The sequence below is a fragment of the Gobio gobio genome, assembly GCF_949357685.1.
Source record: "Gobio gobio genome assembly, chromosome: 3".
NCBI lineage: Eukaryota > Metazoa > Chordata > Actinopteri > Cypriniformes > Gobionidae > Gobio > Gobio gobio.
Window position 1 is genome coordinate 4,999,112 of NC_137099.1, and position 17,527 is coordinate 5,016,638.

At 40.4% G+C, this 17,527-nt stretch overlaps 1 protein-coding gene across 1 annotated transcript in view; it reads left to right on the top strand.

Annotated features, from left to right (window-relative positions):
• Window positions 1-3,591: 3,591 nt before the first annotated feature.
• The window catches only part of ptgfrnb (prostaglandin F2 receptor inhibitor b), a gene marked incomplete at both ends in the record, with an annotated part of 76,426 nt that continues 62,490 nt past the window's right edge, over window positions 3,592-17,527 (top strand). Inside the window, 3 exons of the mRNA XM_079811934.1 lie at window positions 3,592-3,634; window positions 10,723-11,085; window positions 16,138-16,545. Of these exons, the coding sequence (XP_079668060.1) occupies window positions 3,592-3,634; window positions 10,723-11,085; window positions 16,138-16,545 (814 nt within the window). The remainder of the gene's footprint in view (window positions 3,635-10,722; window positions 11,086-16,137; window positions 16,546-17,527) is intronic.

Below are 17,527 nucleotides of genomic sequence, written 5' to 3' on the forward strand. Positions count from 1 at the left end.
TCGCTCTTCCTCCTACATCTTCAGCTCTTCCTCCTACATCTTCAGCTCTTCCTCCTATTTCTTCAGCTCTTCCTCCTATATCCTCAGCTCTTCTCGCTCTTCCTCCTACATCTTCAGCTCTTCCTCCTACATCTTCAGCTCTTCCTCCTACATCTTCAGCTCTTCCTCCTACATCTTCAGCTCTTCCTCCTACATCTTCAGCTCTTCCTCCTACATCCTCAGCTCTTCCTCCTACATCTTCAGCTCTTCCTCCTACATCTTCAGCTCTTCCTCCTATATCTTCAGCTCTTCCTCCTACATCTTCAGCTCTTCCTCCTACATCTTCAGCTCTTCCTCCTACATCTTCAGCTCTTCCTCCTACATCTTCAGCTCTTCCTCCTACATCTTCAGCTCTTCCTCCTACATCTTCAGCTCTTCCTCCTACATCTTCAGCTCTTCCTCCTATATCTTCAGCTCTTCCTCCTACATCTTCAGCTCTTCCTCCTACATCTTCAGCTCTTCCTCCTACATCCTCAGCTCTTCTCGCTCTTCCTCCTACATCTTCAGCTCTTCCTCCTACATCTTCAGCTCTTCCTCCTACATCTTCAGCTCTTCCTCCTACATCTTCAGCTCTTCCTCCTACATCTTCAGCTCTTCCTCCTACATCTTCAGCTCTTCCTCCTACATCTTCAGCTCTTCCTCCTATTTCTTCAGCTCTTCCTCCTATATCCTCAGCTCTTCTCGCTCTTCCTCCTACATCTTCAGCTCTTCCTCCTACATCTTCAGCTCTTCCTCCTACATCTTCAGCTCTTCCTCCTACATCTTCAGCTCTTCCTCCTACATCTTCAGCTCTTCCTCCTATATCTTCAGCTCTTCCTCCTACATCTTCAGCTCTTCCTCCTACATCTTCAGCTCTTCCTCCTATATCTTCAGCTCTTCCTCCTACATCTTCAGCTCTTCCTCCTACATCTTCAGCTCTTCCTCCTATATCTTCAGCTCTTCCTCCTACATCTTCAGCTCTTCCTCCTACATCTTCAGCTCTTCCTCCTACATCTTCAGCTCTTCCTCCTACATCTTCAGCTCTTCCTCCTACATCTTCAGCTCTTCCTCCTACATCTTCAGCTCTTCCTCCTACATCTTCAGCTCTTCCTCCTATATCTTCAGCTCTTCCTCCTACATCATCAGCTCTTCCTCCTACATCTTCAGCTCTTCCTCCTACATCCTCAGCTCTTCTCGCTCTTCCTCCTACATCTTCAGCTCTTCCTCCTACATCTTCAGCTCTTCCTCCTACATCTTCAGCTCTTCCTCCTACATCCTCAGCTCTTCTCGCTCTTCCTCCTATATCTTCAGCTCTTCCTCCTACATCTTCAGCTCTTCCTCCTACATCCTCAGCTCTTCTCGCTCTTCCTCCTACATCTTCAGCTCTTCCTCCTACATCTTCAGCTCTTCCTCCTACATCTTCAGCTCTTCCTCCTATATCTTCAGCTCTTCCTCCTACATCTTCAGCTCTTCCTCCTACATCTTCAGCTCTTCCTCCTACATCCTCAGCTCTTCTCGCTCTTCCTCCTATATCTTCAGCTCTTCCTCCTACATCTTCAGCTCTTCTTTCTCTTTCTCTATCTCCTCTTCCTCTTCCCCAGCCACCACCTCTCACTCTTAAACCTCTTCTGTTTCCACTGCTCATACTACTTTTTTTTTGTCTTACTGTATTTCCTCATGTGTCTTCTTTGTTCTTCTTCTCTTCCCCTTTTGTAGTTGTTGTAATTACGTAAGACAGCTGTGTGAACAATTAGGAAATTGGCTTTTTCTGTGTTGAGTGGATTACTAACTCCTCAGATAACAATTTGGCGTTAATTGAAGACACAAGGTGTGCAACTGACTATTATACAATTCACAGAGTTTTGTTTGTTGTGTTTTGAAAATGGTACAAAAATGCTTGTGATCTTTGTGCAGAACAATGAAAAAGTTACAAATGTTTTTCCTGATATATTAAAGATTTGGTTGGCTGTATGAACTGCTGTGATAAAATTTGGGATTTTTGTGCACAGTGTTTTGAGAAAATTATGCTTTTGATTTGTGATTTGTATGAAATGCCTTGCCTAATTTACTATCTGTTTAGGACAATTACAAAGTGTACTGTATTAACTGTTTTGAGAGCTGTTACCTGAGTTTGGAGAAATGTACCAAATCGAAAAGACAGCACTGCATAGCACAAAGAAAAAAAAAGAAAAAAAGAAAAGTAGAAATGTGAACGTCTAATGGAAATGTATAGAAATATGCTTGACATTTTATGACAACTTGTTCAACCATTTTGCATGTAAAGACTTATGAACTAATGCCTAAATGTTGTGGGGTGAGACTATTCAACAGAGACCCATTATAATACATTTCGATCAACATGACATAAGCAACTGATAATGTAGGAAACAGCAGAGAATTGTACATAATCATTTGCATGGATGTACACAAGCATTTGCAACTCTATCTGCCAGTCTGTCTGTCTGTCTGTCTGTCTGTCTGTCTGTCTGTCTGTCTGTCTGTCTATTTATCTATCTATCTATCTATCTATCTATCTATCTATCTATCTATCTATCTATCTATCTATCTATCTATCTATCTATCTATCTATCTATCTATCTATCTATCTATCTGTCTATCTATCTGTCTGTCTGTCTGTCTATCTGTCAGTCTGTCTGTCTGTCTGTCTGTCTATCTATCTATCTATCTATCTATCTATCTATCTATCTATCTATCTATCTATCTATCTATCTATCTATCTATCTGTCTGTCTGTCTGTCTGTCTGTCTGTCTGTCTGTCTGTCTGTCTGTCTGTCTGTCTGTCTGTCTATCTATCTATCTATCTATCTATCTATCTATCTATCTATCTATCTGTCTGTCTGTCTGTCTGTCTGTCTGTCTATCTGCCAGTCAGTCTGTCTATCTGTCAGTCTGTCTGTCTGTAAGTCTATCTATCTATCTATCTATCTATCTATCTATCTATCTATCTATCTATCTATCTATCTATCTATCTATCTATCTATCTATCTATCTAGAGTCTATCTATCTATCTATCTATCTATCTATCTATCTATCTATCTATCTATCTATCTATCTATCTATCTATCTATCTATCTATCTATCTATCTATCTATCTATCTATCTATCTGTCTGTCTGTCTGTCTGTCTGTCTGTCTGTCTGTCTGTCTGTCTGTCTGTCTGTCTATCTCGTTCGTCTGTCTATTTCGTCTATCTATCAATCCTAGAGAGAGCGAGAGAGAGAGAGAGAGAGAGAGAGAGAGAGAGAGAGAGAGAGAGAGAGAGAGAGAGAGAGAGAGAGAGTGACGTTCCTCCAATCTCTCGTAGGGAATCCCGCTTCACTTCCGTCATTCGGCCGTTAAACCTCCACGAACTTGAATCAATCACGGGCGCGCGCGCGCGCGGTAGAAGAGTCCAGTCAGTCATCTCGCGTTCGCGCTCAAACCGCGACCCTGACGTCATCGCAGCGAGGGTATCCGGATAATCACAGGTGTATCCCGAACCTGTCCGTCTCTCCTGCAGTCTGTCTTCAGCTCATATCAGGAATAAAGCGGAGGACCGCCCGTCTCCGGCGACATGGGAAACACGCGAGCGCTGATCCTGCTGTACGCCGCTGTCGGTGAGTTTCCTGCGGGAACAACTGTAGCAAACAAACGACAAAACCTCGGTCTGTTGTTCTGACAGGTAACAGCGTTCCTGTCCAGGCAAACAGTAAAAGTGTTTAATCAGGTGAATAACAATGTGCTGACGTGTAAATGAGCTGCTTTTATATATGTCAATGTACGTTTTAATATGAACACTATAAAAAATGCTGTTTCAACCCATGTTTGAGTAAAAAACCGTTGGCTAAAATTTTTAAATAGAGAATTTAAACCCAACGGTTGGTTTCGTCAATATTTGACCCAATCATGGGTCGAAACAACCCATCGCTTTTTAAAAATACACAATTGTAGTAGGTTAGTGATTTTACTGGTTACTTTATGTATTGATTTCTATTTTTACATGATTAAAAATTAACATGGGTTGAAACAACCCAGCGTTTTTTTAATATGAACCTGATTACAGTAGGTTAGAGATTTTAATGGTCATATTATGTATTGATTTCAATTTTTACATCGTTAAAAAGTGCTGCTTTGGACATAATGAGATCTAATTCAACCTCTCTCAGTCATTATACAATTTTTTCGCCTTGACATTTTACTATTATCATGTTTACATGGTCAAAACGTATAGTAAGTACCTTCAAAGGGAGGCATATCATAGGTATATTGATATATTTGCATATTAAATGAGATCTTATTAAACCTCTCAAACATTATACCATTGTTCTGCCTTGATTTCTTACTATTATTAGATTTATATGGACACATTTTATAGTAAATACCTCAAAGGAAGTATAGTGTGTGTGTGTGTATAATATAAATATATATATATATATATATTGAATGAGTGTCATTATTGAACTGTTCTGCCTTGATTTCTTAGCATTTTGAAATTTGCATGGTCACAATTTACCTCAAAATTATTTTCATATTGAAGTATAGCACATATTTGCATATTAAATGAGATCATTATATAACTGTTCTGACTTGATTTTCTTTCTTTTTTTTGTTTTTGTTTAGTTGGTAGGATCTTACATAATACAAAGTGTAGCATTTGCATATAAATGACTAAATGCTCTTATAACATGGTGAAAAATGCATAGTCTATTAAAACGAAAGACTCGCATATTATTACATAATTGACATTTATAATTAACATGACAAGACACATGAAAGTAAAGGCTCTAATTTGAATTGAAAAGGGTTTTATGTAATAGATAAAATCTATTTAAAGTTTCTCAAAGAACTTTTTATTCTGAAGTTTTGAAGCAACCCTTCAATAAATAGGGTTTTAAAGAAGCCAGACCCCAAAAACGCTGATCTGAAGAGCCTGTAAAGAAACACCAAGAACCTTTTAATCTTCATAGAGCCATATAGCAAATCAGGAACGCTGTTTTTCTTTGTTGAACCGATAATACGAACCCTTAAAGGACAGTTATTTTCCACTCAGATCAAGCCTGTTCTGTAGCTTTGCATGTTACATGAGACCCCTGTCTTGATTTCGGACCGGTTTTAGATTTAAATTGCTCAACATGTAGTTTCTAAATTGCATATGCATGTAAATATCACATCTCCTCTGTTTTCTTGCTGTTCTGTATTCATTTACAATATAGACCGGTTACTATCGACTTCAAAGCTGAACGTTAACAGGGCTCCAAACTAACATTTGAGAGCAGTGGCTCCAGCGCTGGAGGAAAATTGATCATAAAATTACTATTGTTTCGCGTTATTTTGTTAATAAGTGCAGTGACTAATAATATTATGTTTGTTTATTGGAAATTTAACAGTGGAGCACTGAACTTGAATTGATATGCAGATCCAATTGACGTTTATTACCAACCGTAATGTGCAAAACCCTACTTTTTAAAGGGAAAATTTAAACGGAGTGGTTATATACACCAAGTGCAAATAGCGTGCCGGCTAACAATAGCGTTGCCTGGTTGGGCCAAACAAGATTTAGGGCCCTTTCACACCTACCTTGTTTGTAGGGCTGTGTATTGCCAAGAATCTGGCGATACGATACATATCACGATACAGGGGATACAATCAGTGTTTGGGGTACGCTAGGGCTGTACGATTAATCGAAAAATAACCGAAAAATAACCGAAAACGACATTCAGAACCTCTAACCGATGTATTTTTCCCATGTCGGTTATTTCGGTTTTCACGTGACTCCGCCCCGTCAGTCACATCAAGTGCAGTTTGCAGGCATACAGAGAAGCAGGAGCGGTTATCTGTGTTTATAGATGCCAAGAATCACTATAGTAACTGCGTGTTTTACACAGTTTATACAGGTCAGTTAATTGCTGTTCTTATAGCCTACGCGCTCACACACACACACACAGACAGACGGCGCGCGCAAGCCCCGAAGCCGCTTTCACTTTCACTTTCGTCCTCATAAAGTTTTGTCAAGTATGCGTTTAAAGGCTTGCCAGTTTCAACATTTATAGCGATTGTGCATTATTCAAAAACAACAATACGGAAAACTTCTCCGTTCAGTGCTCAGCTTCTTTCTGTGACACAGAGCCGTGTCGCGTCTCTGATAAAACGCGCGCGCGCGCCCTGAAGGCAGACTCTTTCACCTGCGTCCTCACAAAGCTTTGTCATTTGTATGTGGTTTAAACCCTGCCAGTTTGAACATTTAAAGCGAGTTTCGACAGTTAGATGTGTATTATGTTGAACTAATGCCTGATATATTGTGACAAACGAACACTCAGACAGAAGCTCGCACATCATGTGAAGATCGCGCGCAGAAACGCAGTGTCACCGCCGTCCTGTGACTAAAGTAAAGTCACTAAAGTAGCTCAGAAACTCAACCGTTATAGGCATACATTTTAATACCTTTGAAGTAAGTACAAACCACAGCTTCATAATGAATAGAGACGGTTTGAGTAATTCACACACACAATCACTCGCTCATTAATGCATTCAGAGAAATGTAATGTAGGCCTACAGTGTTAATTTATCTGTATCTGATGTACAACAAGCAGAAATCTGCTCCATAGACAATAACTGCTGAAAGTGAACCGTTTCCTTCAAGTATTTTAAAATCACAAAGAAATGCACTTTCATTAGGAAAAAAAAATCCACCTTTAATAGTAGAAAATATTTACAGTACAAACCTTATGAGTGAACTTACTCAAAACCTTATGAGGGAAAAATAAAAAAGAGCAAAATAATCGTTCATTAATCGTAATCGAGTTAAAATGTTCAATTAATCGAGGTTTTTTATTTTTGGTCAAATCGTTACAGCCCTAGGGTACGCATTACAATTAACTTTACTTTTTCAAGTAATTGGTACAGTAACGCATTACTTTTCAAATTTACAACAAAGTTATAGAATAATAACTTAACAGAACTGAAGGGATCACACGCTCAGAGAGGCGGGGTGTGCACACATTTTGGTGTGTTTCAGACAGCGCGAGATGGCAAGGAGTTGTTTTTCGCAAGTTATTGCGTTTAATAACTCTTTTTAACGTCAAGCAAGTCACATAAGTAACAGTCATGTGCTCAGTCTATTCTCTGCTATATACGTCAACCTAAAACGTGCACTTTTCACAATGTTGAAGTAGCGTATTCAAATCATTCAGATATTGCGTGCCGTTGCGATATGAACATTTGCGATATTTCGATAATTTCGATATATGGCACAGCCCTAATGTTATTTTTACATTTCATCTTGGCTATATTGATTATGAAAAGTGAAAAGATGTGCAATATGTCAGAAGACAGAGGGTCAGAAATGATTTTGGCCACTTCATTTAGTTTTGTTTTGTAGAAAGCCTTTCTTTAAAGTGAATTTCGTTTTGTATAAATTGTATCCTTAATTTTAATTAATTTTTTGGCTTTCCTTAGGGTCTATGTAACCTGTTCTGAAATGGTTCTATTATAATTTATATATCGTGAGATATATCGTCATCGCAAGAGGCTGCAATGTATATCGCAATACGGATTTTAGGCCAAATCGCAGATTCCCTCGTGATCGAGATCGGCCCGTGTATGAGCTTGCGCGGCTCAAACGAGTAGCGCGGTTCCATTCCGCTTTCGTTTCGTTTTCCATTTGATGTTTCCCATGTGTAACAGAAATGGCAGCTCTTATCCGTCAGGCACCAGTGCGACCTCTAACAACATTTAGTCGCACCAGCAGGAAAAAAGGTCACAAAATGCAACCATTTGGTCGCCGTCTGGAGCCGATTAAGACTGTGCGATTTCCCCATGCTGACAGGAATCCCACTGGACTTTTAATAAGCACAAAAGAGAATAAATGAGTGTACGGTGAAGATAACAATGTTTTACAAACACACATTTCTCCTGTGTCTTCCCGAGCCGTGAGGTTGCTCAGGAGGTGCCTTCAGCATGTCAGCCTGTGTTACTGGAGCTTTCCTGTAAGAAAGGAATATTTTAGGATAGTCTTTTTTCGTTTGGTGTCATTTGCAAGTCTAGTGGGGTGAGAGCGACAGAGTTATCATTAGCATGGCAATTCATTTGCATTTGGGCTCTTTTGTGAAAGTGCCATCATGTGCTTTGAAGCTAATCCTCATAATCCCATTGTAAAGTGCCTTATGCAAAACTATAGTCAGCACTTGTGTGCTTTTGAAACTCAGAAATCAGGATACATATGCAGATGTTGTGGGAAAAGTTAGATTCGGTAATTAGTGATGTTACACGTGCACTGAAAAAAGAACTGTTTTTATTCTAGTCAAAAATATTATTCAATATTGCTAAATACATTTATTTATACCAACAAAAAAAAAAGTTTTTATGGGTTTAGTCAGGTAGAAATGGCTCTTTAAGATTGCAGGTTACCAGTTTTTACATTGTGGATTAAATCATAATAAACCACAATAAAAGTCCCACCTTGGGTTGATTCTTAATTATGTTCATTCACGTTTCTCCGCTCAAAAGTGTGGAATAGTTTTTAGTCTATTATGCTCACCAAGGCTGCATTTATTTATTACAATATTAAACATTAATATTGTATATTATTTCAAACTATTTCAAGATTTTATGCTGAAATGACGTATGCTAGTTATTTATTATCTATCTATCTTTCTGTACGTCAGTCCATCTGTTAGTCCATTCATCCATCTGTCCAACTGTCTATCTATCTATCCATCCATCCATCCGTCCATTTGTCTATCCGTCCATCCATCCATTCATCCATCTGTCCAACTGTGCATCCATCCGTTCTTTTGTCTCTCCATCCATCCATCTGTTAGTCCGTCCATCCATCCATCCATCTGTTAGTCCGTCCATCCATCCATCTGTTAGTCCGTCCATCCATCCATCTGTTACTCCGTCCATCCATCCATCTGTTAGTCCATCCATCCATCCATCCATCCATCTGTCCATCCATCCCTCTGTCCATTTGTCTATCCATCCATTTGTCTAACTGTCTATCCGTCCATCCATCCATCATCTGTCCATTTGTCTATCCATCCGTCCGTCCATTCATCCATTTGTCTATCTATTCATCCATCTGTCTGTTTGTCTATCCATCCATCCATTCATTTGTCTATCCATCCATCCATTCATTTGTCCCTCCATTCGTCCATCCGTCCGTCCATCTGTTAGTCCATTCATCCATCTATCCAACCATCCATCCGTCTGTCCATCCGTCCATTTGTCTATCCATCCGTCCATACGTCCATCCATCCATACATCTATCCATCTGTCCATCCATCCATTTGTCTATCCATCCATCCATCCATCCGTTCATTTGTCTCTCCATTCATCCGTCCGTCCATCCATCTATTCGTCCGTCTATCCATCTATCCAACCATCCATCCGTCCTTTCATCCGTCTATCCATCCATCCATTTGTCTATCCATCCATCTGTCCGGTCAACCATCCGTCCGTCCATTTGTCTATCCATACATCCCTCCATCCGTCCATTTGTCTATCCTTCCTTCCTTCCTTCCTTCCTTCCTTCCTTCCTTCCTTCCTTCCTTCCTTCCTTCCTTCCTTCCTTCCTTCCTTCCTTCCTTCCTTCCTTCCTTCCTTCCTTCCTTCCTTCCTTCCTTCCTTCCTTCCTTCCTTCCTTCCTTCCTTCCTTCCTTCCTTCCTTCCTTCCTTCCTTCCTTCCTTCCTTCCTTCCTTCCTTCCTTCCTTCCTTCCTTCCTTCCTTCCTTCCTTCCTTCCTTCCTTCCTTCCTTCCTTCCTTCCTTCCTTCCTTCCTTCCTTCCTTCCTTCCTTCCTTCCTTCCTTCCTTCCTTCCTTCCTTCCTTCCTTCCTTCCTTCCTTCCTTCCTTCCTTCCTTCCTTACTTACTTACTTACTTACTTACTTCCTTCCTTCCTTCCTTCCTTCCTTCCTTCCTTCCTTCCTTCCTTCCTTCCTTCCTTCCTTCCTTCCTTCCTTCCTTCCTTACTTACTTACTTACTTACTTACTTACTTACTTACTTACTTACTTACTTACTTACTTACTTACTTACTTAACATTTCAAAATATTTCAAGATTTTATGCTGAAATAAAATCCAATAAAACTAATGCTAAATCCATTAATTTTACCAGCAAAACACATTTGTATGGGTTCAATCAGGTAGAAATAGCTCTTTTAATAAACAATTGCAGGTTACCACTTTTTACAGTGCAGATAAAATCATAATAAATCACAATAAAAGGGTTTGACTCTTACTGTTAGACTCGCTTTGGTTCATTTACGTTTCTACGGTCAAAGATTATAAATAATTCGGATTTTTTTTTGCTCACAAGGGCTGCATTCATTTGATCAAAAATACAGTAAAAACAGTAATATTGTGGAATATTATTACAAAATATTTCAAGATTGTATGCTGATCTGCTAAAAGCCTGTCTGAATGAAATGGCTCAATTCAAGCCAAACACATTTAATATCCCTAAATCACATAAATACATTAATATACACCAATAAAACAAGTGGAATGGGTTCAATCAAGAAATGGCTCTTTTAGCCACACTCTTAACAGTGTGGATGAAACTATAATAAATCACAATAAAAGTTCTCCCGTTTCACTTAAACGTCATACACACATTAAATGCTCTAGCAACACCATTTCATCTTGACAATTGAAAGTAAATATGATATAAATAGCAATCAGTAAAGCTCTGTGTTTGTGTTTTACAGGTTTATGCCACTGCAGGTCGGTGACGGTGTCCAGGGGCCCTTTGCTCCGGGTCGAGGGCCAGCCGCTGTCTATTCGCTGTGATGTATCGGACTACGAGGGCCCCAAGGAGCAGGACTTCGATTGGACGGTAACGCGAGGGACATCCATCAATGTGATCTCAACGCTTGACCAAAGGTTCACAGATCGCTCTCTAGATGACCGCATCAAGAGCGGCGACATTAGTGTGTCACGACTGGCGGACAACGCAGTGGAGCTGAGAATTCAAGAGGCTCGAGTCAGTGACAGCGCCACCTACCGCTGCAGTACCCCGAGCACAGACTCCGTCATAAGGGGAAACTATGAAGCAGATGTCCAGCTGAATAGTGAGTATGCTGTAAACATTGCCGTGCATGTGCAGAAAAGGTTTCACACAAAAGATCATTATTAAATCATCATTATCCATCTGTCCATCTATTCATCTGTCCATCCATCCATTTGTCTATCATACATTCATCCGTCCATCTATCCGTCCGTCCATCCATCTGTCTATTCGTCCATCTATCTATCCAACCATCCTTCTGTCCGTCCATCCATCCATTTGTCTATCATACATCCATCCGTCCATTTGTCTTTCCATTCATCTATCCAGCCATCCCTCCATCTATCCGTCCGTCCATCCATCCATCTATCCAACCATCCAACCATCATTAATTTGTCTATCCATCCATTTGTCTATCCATCCGTCGATCTATCCATCTGTTCATCATCCATTTGTGTATCATCCATCCATCCGTCCAGTTGTCTCTCCATCCATCCATCCAACCATCTATCCAAACATCCGTCCATCCATCCTTCTATCCAACCATCCATCCGTCCATCCATCCATCCACCCATCCATCTGTTCATCTGTCCATTTGTCTATCATACATCCATCCATTTGTCTCTCCATCTATCCAACCATCCGTCCATCTATCTGTCCGTCCATCCATCTGTCTATTCGTCCATCCATCCATCCATCTATCCAACCATCAGATGCATTTGTCCATCCATCCATCTATCCATCTGTTCATCCATCCATTTGTCTCTCCATCCATCTATCCAACCATCCGTTCATCTATCCGTCCGTCCATCCATCTGTCTATTCGTCCATCCATCTATCCATCCATCCATCTATCCGTCCGTCCATCCATCCATCCATCCATCCATCCATCCATCCATCCATCCATCTGTTCATCCATCCATTTGTCTATCATACATCCATCCGTCCATTTGTCTCTCCATCTATCCAACCATCCATCCGTCCATCTATTCGTCCGTCCATCCATCTGTCTATTCGTCCGTCCGTCCGTCCATCCATCATCCATTTGTCTATCCATCCATGCATCCATCCATCCATCCGTCCATTGTCTATCCATATATCTGTCCGTCTGTCCTTCCATGTGCAGAATGGGGTTCCAGACAAAAGATCATCATTATTAAGAAGAGTCGTGCATGCAGTGGAATGCATTAATGGCTGACGGCTCTTGTTTGATGTGTTCAAAATCACTTTTGCAGTGGAAACCGTTAGCAAGCCGCTCTGAATGCCAGCAGCGTTCATTATGCAAAATTCACTGGGTTAATGATATTATCATTATCTTTAGTTCATGAGCACTGACTGAGCATGTTGGAAATTAGTGTAATCGCTGCAGATTTGTGTAAGAACCCACAGGACATGTAAAACATCTTAATTGTTTCTCCTGACAGCAATGGGATTAAAAGCAAACGGAGATTTTTGCTGTTTCTCAGTAGTGTCTCAAACTGTGCTCAGATTGCTGTCAAAAGATCGCAATATGAACTCGAACGAACATTGACTTTGAAAATATTGTATGCTGATCCACTGAAAGCCTGTCTAATGATGTTATCTTAATGCAGCCACTCTGTGTTCCAGCATTCCTGAGGTCTGTTGGGTTTGTCTTCATATTTCCCTGCTGTACTGTAGATAAGCAGCGTTCCTGGGTTGCATACGAGCTAATGAACACTAGCATCCCACTAACTACCCACTGTCAGGTGCTGTGTTCCCTCCTGTCCGCTTGCTTGAGGCGTAACACACTGACTGTAGCAGGTGGAGAGTCCAGCGGAGCATTCACACGAGCCGGCTGATTGGTCAAGCTCGGATCAGTGGGATCCTTCCTCATCGGTTAACTGTTGTTCTGAAGGCTGTTGGTTAGCAGAGAAAATCTCACCCCTCAGTGTGTAAAGACCAACAACAATCATATTAATTACCAGCCAAGACCAGGAAAACATCTTAGACTAGTTTATAATCTGTCCATTCATTCATGCATCTGTCCATCTATCGTCTATCTATCATCTGTCCATCCGCCCATCCATCTATCCGTCGTTCTATCCATCCTTAAATTCATCTGTCCATCTATCCATCCATTCATCCAACTGTCCATCTATCGTCTATCCATCATCTGTCCATCTGCCCATCCATCTATCCGTCGTTCTATCCATCCTTAAATTCATCTGTCCATCTATCGTCTATCTATCATCTGTCCATCCGCCCATCCATCTATCCGTCGTTCTATCCATCCTTAAATTCATCTGTCCATCTATCGTCTATCTATCATCTGTCCATCCGCCCATCCATCTATCCGTCGTTCTATCCATCCTTAAATTCATCTGTCCATCTATCGTCTATCTATCATCTGTCCATCCGCCCATCCATCTATCCGTCGTTCTATCCATCCTTAAATTCATCTGTCCATCTATCGTCTATCTATCATCTGTCCATCCGCCCATCCATCTATCCGTCGTTCTATCCATCCTTAAATTCATCTGTCCATCTATCCATCCATTCATCCAACTGTCCATCTATCGTCTATCTATCATCTGTCCATCCGCCCATCCATCCATCCATCTGTCCATCCATCCGTATTTCATTCATCAATTTCTATCCGTCTGTTTATCCATCCATTCGTCTATCCATCCATCCATCTGTTCTGACCATGGATAGATGGACGGACGGATAGACAGATTGATGATAGACAAATTGATGATAGACAGATGGATGGACAGATTGATGATGGATAGATGGATAGATGGACAGACGGAGGGACGGACGGATAGACAGATGGATGGACAGATTGATGATAGATGGATGGATGGATGGACGGATAGATAGAATGGATGAATGATAGATGGATGGATGGATAGATAGATGAATGGACAGATGGATGGACAGATAGATAGATAGATTGATGGATAGAATGGATGAAGGCTCTATCTATCTGTCTATCTATCTATCTATCTATCTGTCTGTCTGTCTGTCTGTCTGTCCATTCATCCATCTATCATTCATCCATCCATCCATCCATCTGACCATCCATCCATCAGTATATCTGTCTATCCATCTGTCCATCTATCTGTCTATCCATCTGTCAGTTCGTCTATTCATCCGTCTGTCTCTCTGTCTATCCATCCGTCTGTCTCTCTGTCTATCCGTTAGTCAGTTCGTCTATTCATCCGTCTGTCTCTGTCTATCCGTTAGTCAGTTCGTCTATTCATCCGTCTGTCTCTGTCTATCCGTTAGTCAGTTCGTCTATTCATCCGTCTGTCTCTGTCTATCCGTTAGTCAGTTTGTCTATTCATCCGTCTGTCTCTCTGTCTATCCATCCGTCAGTTTGTCTATTCATCCGTCTGTCTCTCTATCCGTTAGTCAGTTCGTCTATTCATCCGTCTGTCTCTGTCTATCCGTCCGTCAGTTTGTCTATTCATCCGTCTGTCTCTCTGTCTATCCGTTAGTCAGTTCGTCTATTCATCCGTCTGTCTCTGTCTATCCGTCCGTCAGTTTGTCTATTCATCTGTCTGTCTCTCTGTCTATCCATCCGTCTGTCTCTCTGTCTATCCATCCGTCTGTCTCTCTGTCTATCCATCCGTCTGTCTCTCTGTCTATCCATCCGTCTGTCTCTTTGTCTATCCGTTAGTCAGTTTGTCTATTCATCCGTCTGTCTCTCTGTCTATCCATCCGTCTGTCTCTCTGTCTATCCGTCCGTCTGTCTCTCTGTCTATCCATCCGTCTGTCTCTCTGTCTATCCATCCGTCTGTCTCTTTGTCTATCCGTTAGTCAGTTTGTCTATTCATCCGTCTGTCTCTGTCTATCCGTCCGTCAGTTTGTCTATCCATCCGTCTGTCTCTCTGTCTATCCGTCCGTCAGTTTGTCTATCCATCCGTCTGTCTCTCTGTCTATCCGTCCGTCAGTTTGTCTATCCATCCGTCTGTCTCTCTGTCTATCCGTCCGTCAGTTTGTCTATCCATCCGTCTGTCTCTCGGTCTATCGGTCCATCTGTCTCTCTGTCTATCCATCCGTCTGTCTCTCTGTCTATCCGTCCGTCAGTTTGTCTATCCATCCGTCTGTCTCTCTGTCTATCCATCCGTCAGTTTGTCTATTCATCCGTCTGTCTCTCTGTCTATCCATCCGTCAGTTTGTCTATTCATCCATCTGTCTCTCTATCTATCCATCCGTCAGTTTGTCTATTCATCCGTCTGTCTCTCTATCTATCCATCCGTCAGTTTGTCTATTCATCCGTCTGTCTCTCTATCTATCCATCCGTCAGTTTGTCTATTCATCCGTCTATCTCTCTATCTATCCATCCGTCAGTTTGTCTATTCATCCGTCTATCTCTCTATCTATCCATCCGTCAGTTTGTCTATTCATCCGTCTGTCTCTCTATCTATCCATCCGTCAGTTTGTCTATTCATCCGTCTGTCTCTCTATCTATCCATCCGTCAGTTTGTCTATTCATCCGTCTGTCTCTCTATCTATCTGTGCACTTATAATGGATGACTATGAGAGAAAAAAGAAATGCTGTTTTGAAAGTGTTGCCTCAAGATGAGACGGGTGAGTTTAGTCCATTTACTAAACAAGTGAACTAGATATACAAACACAAGTATAGATTCCACTACGTTATTGTGTGTGTTGATCATTGTGCATGCCAGTCTCTTCCTGTCTAAGCGGGTGAATTTGGGCTCAAAATCAGTCTTTAATTGTGATCGAGCAAGAAATGAATTCAGACGCTGCTATCCAAAGCACTTGAGGAAGCCCTGATAAAGCCTTAGAGAGAGTTAGCGTCTTGTTTTCACGCAGATCTGTTGCCACACGATTGGTTAAACTGGTTGATCTGGTTCTGTCACTGGTGAATGATGTTCATCTGGTGACCTGGCAGACACAAAGTCGGCTTTTATTGTGTCAGACTAGCATTGTATCTTTCCAGAAATGTTCTGTTCTGTGTCTATATCAAGGCTCAGTTCAATGGTTGGATGATTACTGTAGTTCATTGATCAGTAAGGTGTGTTAAAGCAAACACAGTGTCGTTCAAACCAGTTAGAATGAGTATTTGACTGGATTTTAAGAAGAGGAAAGACACACTAATGCACCCTTTATTCCTCTATTTCAGTCGTTCCGAACAGTCTTATTGTGGCGCCCGATACGCCCAACCCTGTGGTTCCCGAGGGCGGATCCATTCGGCTCCTGTGCAACGTCACCCGCGACTTCATCGAAGGAATTTACCTGTCTTTAACCTGGTCGGTCAAGAAGGGCTCGTCTCTGCTGGAGGACCTGCTGACCTTTGGTCCAGATTTGGGTGTGACGGTGGGCGAGGACTCCACCCAGCGCTACACAGATGGAGGGATGCGTCTGGAAATGGGAAACGGCGTCTCGCACAGTCTCCTGCTCTCTGGAGCGATGCCGGAAGATCAGGGGATGTACGTGTGCACAGCCAGACTGTGGACGAGAGAGCAGGGAGTCTGGAAGCGGATTCAGGAAAAGACCGTGGAGATGGGGGAGGTGACTGTCACCCCCACAGGTTAGTTCATTCCTCATCAAAATAGGCTGAAGCACGAGAGAATAAAGCCATGCATTCATTTAAATTTCTCATATTTAAAGTCAAACATCTGAGACCACATACATCTAGATTTTCATATTTGACTATTATTTATATACTATTATAGTATCAATTAATATTTTGAATTAGCTTCATTTGTATATTTTCTGTTTACATTTTTGTAATTTGTATTATTTTTTTTAATTGTGTAAATTAAATTATGCGTTCAATGATAAATGATTCGTTTTTTTAAATTATGTATTGACTTATGCATCACGATAAAATATCAATTATACTAGTTAAATTATGCATTCAACCAAATGAAACTCTAAATAAATTATTTGTTTTTTTATTTTTATACATTAAATTATTCATTACATTAAAGTAGTTTTTTGTTTGTTAAAATTATGTAAATTAAATGATGCATCCAGTTATGCATTACATTAAATTCTAAATTATATTAGTTTGTTTTTTAAATTGTGTAAATTAAATTATGCTTACAATGAAATGAAATTATAAATTATTAGTTGTTTTATTATGTAAATTAAACTATGCATTATATTAAATGATACATTATATCATTTTTTTGTATCAGTTACATTATGCACTCAATTAAATTATTTTTAGATATTTTAAATTGTCTAAATTAAATTATTAATTCAATGAAATTAAATGATAAATGATTATTTTGTTTTTATTATGTACATTAATTACATTATACATAAATTATACATTTATATAAATTTTTTAAGTATGCATTCAGTAAAATTCAATTATAAATTATATTCGTTTTTGTTTTTTATTATGTAAATTAAGTTATGCATTCAATTGAATTATTCCATCTATCTGTCATCCATCCATTCGTCTATCCATTCATCCATCTGTCCATCTATCCATCCTTCCATTCATCCATCTGTCCAACCATCCATATTTAATTCATCCATTTGTATCCGTCTGTTTATCC